The following is a 9902-nucleotide window of genomic DNA, read 5'->3' as shown; positions in this document are numbered from 1 at the left end:
GTGGGGGATAAATAGCATCAGAGTGAAAAAACCTGTGTTAAAAATAGACTCTTCTTTCAAACTCTAGTGTGAGAAGGCTTCCTGTATGCCACGCTCGTTTCTTGTATGTAGGGTTCATTTTGTGGTTTTTGTCAAACTTTTTGCCTAAGTTTGAAGTACAGGCTGATACTCACTTCTAAGAACAGACCCTTAGGACGAAGTAATGCAGAAGAAAATTCTAATATTTCCTGCTGTAGCCGGAATCTCCCTTCTCTTACAAAGGCAGCAGCTCTGTTATTGTATCAAGTACTTCAAACCTTGGAGGACTGCTGAAGGGAAGCCATCTGAGATTGACTACTAAGTGACTTCTGCAATTAAAAAAAAAAAAGGTAAGGTAAGGAGCCAAACCTGACAGTTATTGCTTAGTGGTTTAATTACACAGTATGTGCTATGAATGGGGATTTTAAAAACAGATCTAGCTGCCTGGCTGACAATGTTCTGTGAGAAATAAGCTTCTATGTATGCAGGAATGCAACTATTTCTAAACAGAATCTGTCTCAATAGTAAATCTTTATTTACTTACTAACAGAACTAGATGAGATAAATAATATAGTCGAACAGATAAATGGAATGGCAAGCCACTTAAAATAAGTTATGTTTTAAGGGATTGTAGCAGGTCTCAGAAAGCTTTGTAAACAAATTGTATCTTTAAAGCATTACTAAAACAAAGCATGGGTGGTTAAAAACTGTTTTAAATCACACATTTTTAATAAAAGGAGTAATGTATGCTTAGGGGGTATTTCTACATTCATTCCACTTCTTAAGGGATAAGTAATCTGTGTACGTGCCTCGTGGAATACTGTATCACAATATAAAATCCGCAACTTATGACACTTTCTGTGACTGTAACACATTTTTACAACCTGAAAGAAAATCCTTCACAATGCATTTATTTCAGAAAGTAATACATCTGAATTTACTCAGCAGTGTTACTGCAGTTTAAAATTTTGATAAGCAATGCACACAACAAATTAATCTAAAACAGTATTTACACTAAGTGGGTAAATGACAAAAAAGATGCAACTGTTTGACCAGATAAAGCACTAAGAATGTTATCCAGCTGCTTGAAGCACAGCTAATTCTCTCTTATTGGCATCCCTCTTGGCATGTCCTAGTATGTTTGCAAAATAGGATTCCTGGTTAAAGCAATACTTGAGCCAAAGTGGAGGTACTGTTTGCATATGCTCTTTTTAAGTGTGTAGGCATATGTCAGACTTATAGAAAATGAAGTTACAGCAGTGCTTAGGAAGGGACAAAAACTGCAATATTAATATGTGCACATGTGCTGATTTTAGCCCTTTGTAGATTACTGTTAGACATCTGTCTGTCCTGCGGCAGGGCTAGCCATCCGGCAATGATAACCTTGGCTCTAGATGATTGCCACTGTTGAAGTGACACCCTAACGCCATGTACAAAAATGTGAAAAAGGGGTTGTGGATGGATGGGCAATTTGTCTCATTCATGCAAGGAGCAATTGATGTGTACTGTATAACAGTGTACACGTTTTCCTTAAATGGGAAAACGGCAGTATTAAGACATGTAACATAATATATATAACAATTGGCAGACAAGCTTAAAATAAAACTTGCTGGTAAGTGTATGTTGCTGTGAATGGAGACACAGAGGTTGCGTAAAGTGAGATGACTGATCTGGAGTGAAGAGAGCTTGTAAGTGGTGCTGGACGTCTAGGTGTCTTGGGAAAGGTTTGCTGGTGGAGCATAAAGGGCATTAATAAAACCTAAGTATGTAAACAATTAAACAAACATAGGCTTGGACTCTGGGAGGGCTTACTTGTTCAGCCACATGGAGCCTGGAGATAATGTAAAAGGGGATACATTGTAACATTATATAATGCATAATCAATTGTTTTACAGGAGAACAGGTATGTGCAATGCTGATTTGAACTAATAGCTGATTAAATGTGTTACACTGTGTATTGAAAGATAGCTGTTAGTGTCCACTGACTTATTTTCATTTTGAGATGTCTAGCCATTGAAGTATGTGTAAGATGCACACGCACACACCTGTTTACTGCACGACGCACAATTCGGTTTTTGAACCAGGAGACATCCACCATCTGCTGCGAAAATGGCGTCCCAGGATGGTAAATTACATCAGTAGCGGATCAGTATTTGGGCTCGGTTTAATTTTACTTCCTACAAATGTGTTCAAGAATAGTTCAGGCTTTCCGACAATTATATATGCAATTTGTGTCTCGTTGGTGCTGCCAAAATCAGTCCTAAATGGACGGCTGTCACTGGGGGGGGGGGGGGCATGAAAAGTAGCGACCCCACATCTAAGTAGTATTGCAGAAACGTGCTAGTTATGCCTCAGACACATATATGTTGTAAAAATACATGGAACTTAGATAATAAAGTCATTTGTACTGGTTTAGGGTGGTCTCCAAACTCTCATGCTTCAGCATGAATTACCCACTTTGGGCATCCGGAAAGGTCTGTAACCCTATCACACTCACCTAGCGTTTTGGGGGAGGAAGTCAGAGAGTCTCAGGTTCGCAGACGGGCAGTGACAGTTCTCGTCTGTTGCACCTTAAGTTTATAAGGGTAATATAAGAGTGCTGCTGGTGGTGACCAAATTTGCAAGCGAGACACTCATTTATCTCCTCCTCCTCACCTTTCGACTACTTTCGAGTTTCATGTTTCAATCGAAACTAGCACAGGAAAGCGAAAGCGTCGAAAATACACATTTCGCTTTCACTTGTACTTTCTTGTTCTCTTTCGGAGGCAGGAACACACAGGCACCGAGCAGATTGTTGGTTTCGTTACTTCTTTCTTTCTGTATATCAGCTTTCCATAGAGCATTTGTGGTGACTGTTTTCGTGTGTTTTGTCCCAGGCTTTGGCGTGCGTTTTGGAGCAGGAAGAGCCCCCGGACAGTTTATGCCTGCTGGTAGGACTCCTGGTTTACATAGCTGTTGTGACTTGCCACATTTTTCTGTCACCTAATTAAGGCCATGCCCAGCTCTCCTGTGAACATGAGACTTCGTCAGTGGCTAATAACCCAGATTGACAGCGGGAAATACCCTGGGCTGAGATGGGAAAACAGGGAGAAGACCATGTTCCGCATTCCCTGGAAGCATGCAGCCAAACAGGACTACAAGCAGGACGCTGATGCTGCACTCTTCAAGGTAAGCTGGCTGAATTTGAAGGCAGAAGTAAAATTAATAACAGAAATTTGAGGCATACTGTGTATGATAAACTAGCTGACCAGAACCTGACATTAGGTTTTCTGTTCTTTATGCTTTTGTAGTGGTACGCTTTCATATCACTGAACTGCACCCGATAAAGAAGGACGTTCCTCATTCTGAGTCTTAAAAATTCCATATTCTTCCCTCACTATTACTATCGTACATTTATTATTAAGAGTATTTTAACAAGTATTCATAGTAAATGATACGGAATCATATTCATTCATCAGTTGTTCTGTAGCTATTTGTAAGTTTGAAAAAAAGTTATTAATCATGCTACGAGCTTACTAGCTGAAGTTTTCAGTAAGTGTTCCACATTTTGCCTATTTGTCCTACACTGTGACAGGTAGTGTTCCACATTATGCCCATTTGTCCCACAGTGTGGCAGGTAGTGTTCCGCATTATGTCCAGTCGTCCCACACTATGATAGGTAGTGTTCCACATTATGCCCACTTGTCCCACACTGTGACAGGTAGTGCTCCACATTATGTCCATTTGTCCCACACTGCGACAGGTAGTGCCCCACATTATGTCCATTTGTCCCACACTGTGACAGGTAAGAGTGTTCCACATCATGTCCATTTGTCCCACACTGTGACAGGTAGTGTTCCACATTATGTCCATTTGTCCCACACTGTGACAGGTAGTGTTCTGCATTATGTCCATTTGTCCCACACTGTGACAGGTAGTGCTCCACATTATGTCCATTTGTCCCACACTATGACAGGTAGTGCTCCACATTATGTCCATTTGTCCCACACTGTGACAGGTAGTGCTCCACATTATGTCCATTTGTCCCACACTATGACAGGTAGTGCTCCACATTATGTCCATTTGTCCCACACTGTGACAGGTAGGAGTGTTCCACATTATGACCATTTGTCCCATACTGTGATGGGTAGTGCTCCACATTATGTCCATTTGTCCCATACTGTGACAGGTAGTGCTTCACATTATGTCCATTTGTCCCACACTGTGACAGGTAGGAGTGTTCCACATTATGTCCATTTGTCCCACACTGTGATAAGTAGTGCTCCACATTATGTCCATTTGTCCCACACTGTGACAGGTGGGAGTGTTCCATATTATGTCCATTTGTCCCACACTGTGACAAGTAATAGTGCTCCACATTACACTCATTTGTCCCACATTCATACCTCTCAACCTCTCAGAACAAAGCCAGAAGTAATAGGAGGACAAAGACCCAAACATAGGGACAGATTTTAAAAATTGCTCCTATAAACTTAGGAAGTTTATATAATAACAGGTATTGAATTATTAAGTATTCTCTGAAAGATTTGAAGTTTTAAACTCAAATGCTGTCATTGTTTAGTATTATTTAGTGACTTCAAACCTTAATAATTTGCCAGAAAACTACACATTTTATGAAGAACAGATCAAATATATGTGGTAAAAGTCTGGACATTCTGCAGAAACCTGAACACAGTTGGAAGGTATGCCCACACTGTGATAGGTAGTGTTCCACATTATGCTCATTTGTCACACACTGTGGCAGACAGTGTTCCACATTTTGCCAATTTGTCCCATACTGTGGCAGGTAGTGTTCCACATTATATCCATTTGTCCCACACTGTGACAGGTAATAGTGTTCCACATTATGTCCATTTGTCCCACACCGTGATAGGCAGTGTTCCACATTTTGCCCATTTGTCCCACACTGTGGCAGGTAGTGTTTCACATTATCTCTATTCGTCCTACACTGTGAAAGGCAGTGTTCCACATTTTCTGCATTTGTTTCACACTGTGGCAGGTAGAGTTTTACATTTTGCCCATTTATCCCACACTGTGATTGGCATTGTTTCACATTATGCCCATTTGTTCCACACTGTGAAAGGTACTTTTCCATATTTTCCCATTTTTTTGCCATGCTGTGACTGATAACATTCCACACTCTGGAGTCAGAAGGTTGAAAGCAATGGTGTTTACTATGCTGTTTTGGATGCTGTGGAATGTCACTGTGTTCATTACGCATATAATCATTACTTCAGAATAATGCCAGTGTAAATTCTTGTAAGGTTTCAATAGTTCCACCTTGTGTTTTTTTGTAGTCCTAAATAACACTGTTTTGTATTTCTAGAACTATTTTAAAATTTTTATAATTTTTATAATAAACATAAACATTTGTCTCACAGGATACTCATTTTCTGAGTGTAATTCATACCATGAGTATAGGCAGGAATCTTCTTTTTAGAAAAATGCATTGTGTGTTCACAATCAGTAATAAACTGGTTTATGTACTTGTTATAACCCCCAGGCTTTAGTGTGAGATTAACGGTATTTATATAGAGTGTGTGTATATGTGTATATTTGTGTGTGTGTGTGTGTGTGTGCGTGTGTATGTGTATATAGGCGTATGTGAGTACGTTCAGATGCTGTTGTAGGCACTTAGAATATATTTACCCATTTCAAATGGTGAACATAGAATACATTTTTTGGGGGAAGAGTTTTTAATGGCATAGTTTATATGCAGTATTCATCTGTTTTTTTTGATGACTTGTCTGCCATTTTGATTTCTTCCATTCCAACTGCCGACCATGACACTGACCAGTAATATTTTATCATTCCTTAAATAAATGTTAGTGCTTCCTTAATTCTTTTTTCCAGCTTTATCCTGTAATCCCTTGCTTTTTTTTCAGTTCTGTCTGCTTGTCAGTTAATGTCTTATCACTTTCATGATTGTTGCACAATTCTGCATATTCACCTTTCCCTATATAACATATATTATCAAGGACATTTGTTTGTCTCCTCCTCATTTGATTGCTGGTGCACCATTTTGAGAAAGCTTTTTGAACTTGTTTTCATTTTTCTCTGCACTCCTTCCACTGTGTATCACTCTTGAAATTTACTCTGTGAAACAGGACAGAATACTCAAGGTGAGGTCCCATATGTACCTTGTATAGTAGAGTTGTTACTGTCTTTTCCCAGCTTATCATGTCTTTCCATCTACAAGCTTATATTCAACTGACTAGTCCAAGTGTGCATGTCTAAGAAGGCTAGTATATATTTTTATTTTCAGTTTTCGCAGTCAGCACCCACCTTTCATCTTCCCTTCAAACTATACCTTCCAAGACCAGTTTTACCCCCCCTTAAAATAAACTGCTACGCATGCTAACCACGAGGGAAATCTGTTTATCTGACCCCTCCTCCTTGAGATTACTGCATCTCCATCACCTGTAACAAACACACTTCTCATGTGGTACATGCCTAGGATTCTTCCAGTCTGATTCTGTTCTCACCAAAATTCTTCTTTCTGCTTTGTGACACTGTACAAATGTAGGTAGGTGTCTGTTATTAAGCCACTAAAATTGTAATGTTTGGTCAGATTGTTTCTATCCTGGACAGTTTTATTCCTGACACAGTACTGCGTAGTACCTACTCATTGCACTGACCTTTAGTACTGCATTAGCCGACACCTGCATTAAGTAACTTTATACGACACCTGCATTAAGTAACTTTATATGAAACTAATTCTGTCCAAATACAGTGAGTACTGTGTTATTCAGACTGTCCTAACAAATATCCACCCTTCTCTTCTTCTAAAGAAAAACTTTTTAATTGTGCTACTCAAGCATTAAGAAACTAGTTTGCTTTAATATTTATTCAGTTATATAGTTATTATTTTTTGGTATTTAGCAAGGGTATTGTATGACTCAGTTGAGAGTTTTTCCCCCAGGTCTGAAATGAAAATGGGCAAAGAGCCAGGTAACAAACAGAAACAAATAACTGCACATTTACCCTCCCCGTTGTTGTTTCTTGATCAGACAGATAGTACTGTAGGTAATTTCCTAAGCTCAACATTTAGTGGGTAGACAGATGTTGAATTAAGTCATCAAAATGTTCACAAGTCTAATGAACCAGATGGCATTTGACACAGATTGTTAAACTTGTGTCATAAAAAAAATTCTTAGGCCTTTGACCAATATTTTTTGGAGTATGTTTTCTAAAATCTTGAAAGCAAACTGTTACTATTATTTGTTGTACAAGGACTTAATGAAATTTTGGTTAGTACCGCAGACCAATTTGTATGTCACTATTGCAAAGATATTAAATGATTTTGTTAGCTACAGTGCTACCATGATCCAGAATCAGCATTGTGAAGTCCACATTAACATGCCTTTAAGCAAATTTCTGTTGACTATCAAACTGCTTGTTCATTTCCACGTAACTTGGTGTAGGAGTTTTACTGTGATTTCTCAAAGGGTATTACGTTTTTAACCATTTCAATGACATTTAGTAGTCTTAGTCACAAATTATAATAAGTTTATACTAATTGTAATAAGAAAGCTGTGGATAGAGGTATGACGTTTTGTGATGGTATGATGCTGTATTCGTACATATGAAGAACATCGTGTAGTGAGATAGCACTCACTGAGTTTTTAGTATTGTGATTTCTCTTACTAATTTCGTTTCTTATACATGCTTTGAATTTTCTAACGCATAAAAGAGCATCATGGTATACTATCACTTTGGAACACTGATTATTGCAAAGTCGGTAGGATATAGATGTGCTCTAAAAGTGTCTAAGTCATGTTTAGTGCTGGCTCTGAAAGTGTGAAAGCCAGGAGTTTTCACCTAGAGTCAAGCCAGATCCAAGCCAGGAGGTCAGACACCGTCATTAAGTAAAATAAGAGATGAGCTCAGGTTACTGGAAACACTGTTGTATTGCACATGAGTGGTACATTACAAACACTGCACTATTTGGATTTTCTGATCAAAATGTGGAATTTTACTGTAACCTGCTAAAGCCCAAGCCTGGTGTCAATCAGCTTTGGCTAGGCTACCATTAACAAACTTCTGTTCTGTGATAAATATAGAAAAGTTTACCTCAGTGTATGTAACATTAGAAGGGTTTATTACTTAGGTAGGGAATCATTAAGGAAACTAGTAATGTATAGATAAAGACAGAATGTGTAGTAAATGTTGGAAATACATAACAAAGAACAGTGGAGCACAAGCTGCAAACTGATACCTATAACATCAAGAAAATATATGGTCATTAGATCTTTAAGTAATTTGTAACATTCCATTAAAATCAGCTGTTCTGTACATTATTGCAGGTATTTTATAAACAGAGTTTAAGATATTTACTCTGGTGTTGTTAAAACAGTTCAGCTGTAAAATTCCCTATATATATATATATATATATATATATATATATATATATATATATATTGGGGTAGGGATAATTCTCATTTTGTAGAGTATTCAAGGAGAAATGGCTTGTGGGTATATTAATGAACTGGATAATATTGCTTGTGCATCAGATGTAGTCACTTTCATGAAAAAGAGTTTTATTTATTTTTTATTTATTTATTTATATTTGTTGACCGGGAGTGTCCGACTGGATGTAGGTCCATTTTCAGCGGAGGCCCGGGGAGAAAAGCTCCACAGTTAAAATAAACAGACAGTAGTTACATTGGATTACATAGCGATTAACAATTTACATAGCAATTACTTACAACATATTTACAGATGAAGAACATAGTACATCAGTAGACAACTAGAATCTTTATCTGTGAATTACATAACAGACATTAACAAATGTTACAATGAGACATTCCTGCTGTATAATAAGTACTAGGCTTATGAGCATCTGAGCTTGCTATAATCAAGGTAGTTAGTGGAGTGGAAAGAAATGTAGTGGCTGGATGGGGTGGGTGATATCAGCATGGGAGTTGCAAGGGCATAGCCAGCATGTTTTTAGGTGCGCTTTTAGTAAAGCTTTGAAGTGGGTGCATGATGGTATGGAGGTAATTGTGGGTGGGAGGGAGTTCCATAATTTGGCTATGGTGCAAGAGAATAGTGCTTCACCAGCACAGTTATTGGCTTTAGTGATCTGCAAGTGATTTTTGTTGCTGGATCTTAGTGGTCTGGTGGTGCGATAGGGTTGGAGTAGATTCTGGAGGGATGGGACATTTAGTGGATGGTTTACTAGTTTGTGGGCAAGTAAGAGTTGATACCATTGAAGGAGGTGAGGGAGTTCAAGCCAGCCCAGTTCAGCAAGTGAGAGACAGTGGTGACTACGGTAGGATGCCCCTGTGGCGAATTTGGCAATTTTGTTGTAGCAGGTCTCTAGCTTGTTTAGATCGCATTGCCTTAGGTTGGTATATATTGGAGAGGCATAAAGTAGGGTGGAGATAAGGTGGGAATTTGCTATTGAAATCTTTGCTGCTTTGGTGAGAAGTTGCTTATTTCTGTAGAACACTCCTACTTTTTTGTGGACTTTTTTTATGGTCATGGATATGTGAATGTCAAATTTTAGTTTATTGTCTATTTCCACTCCTAGCAATTTGGTGTGTTCAGTTGGGTATATAGTGGTGTTGTCTTTTGCTGTGATGTTAAAGTGAGAGTTGTTTTGAGTATGTTTGGTGGGTTGGAAGAGGAGTAGTTTAGTTTTGTTTGGTTGCCATTAGTATCCATTGATTTTGATGGCAAGAGTAGTCACTTGGTAAAGGCTATATTTATTTAATTATGTTATTATTTTGGTGTTATTTTTATTGTGATTACTTGCAGGGTGGTCAGTGCTTTTCCAAGCGGTGCATTTAAATCAGGCAGGCACTTCCTGCTCCCTGAAAGGCAGTTGTCTCCAATTATTCCTTGGTGTAATTGTATGTCTACTCACTGTTAATGGGCTG

The 9902-nt window shown here is 38.4% G+C and overlaps 1 protein-coding gene across 1 annotated transcript in view; it reads left to right on the top strand.

Annotated features, from left to right (window-relative positions):
• The first annotated feature begins 207 nt into the window (after positions 1 to 207).
• The window catches only part of LOC122817140 (interferon regulatory factor 4-like), a 444053-nt gene continuing 434358 nt past the window's right edge, over positions 208 to 9902 (top strand). Inside the window, exons 1-2 of the mRNA XM_044090337.1 lie at positions 208 to 368; positions 2895 to 3186. Of these exons, the coding sequence (XP_043946272.1) occupies positions 3013 to 3186 (174 nt within the window). The 5' untranslated portion in view covers positions 208 to 368; positions 2895 to 3012. The remainder of the gene's footprint in view (positions 369 to 2894; positions 3187 to 9902) is intronic.

This window comes from Protopterus annectens, chromosome 12.part0 (genome assembly GCF_019279795.1).
Source record: "Protopterus annectens isolate FY-2018-M chromosome 12.part0, PAN1.0, whole genome shotgun sequence".
Lineage (NCBI taxonomy): Eukaryota > Metazoa > Chordata > Ceratodontiformes > Protopteridae > Protopterus > Protopterus annectens.
This window is presented reverse-complemented; position numbering and strand designations above follow the sequence as displayed.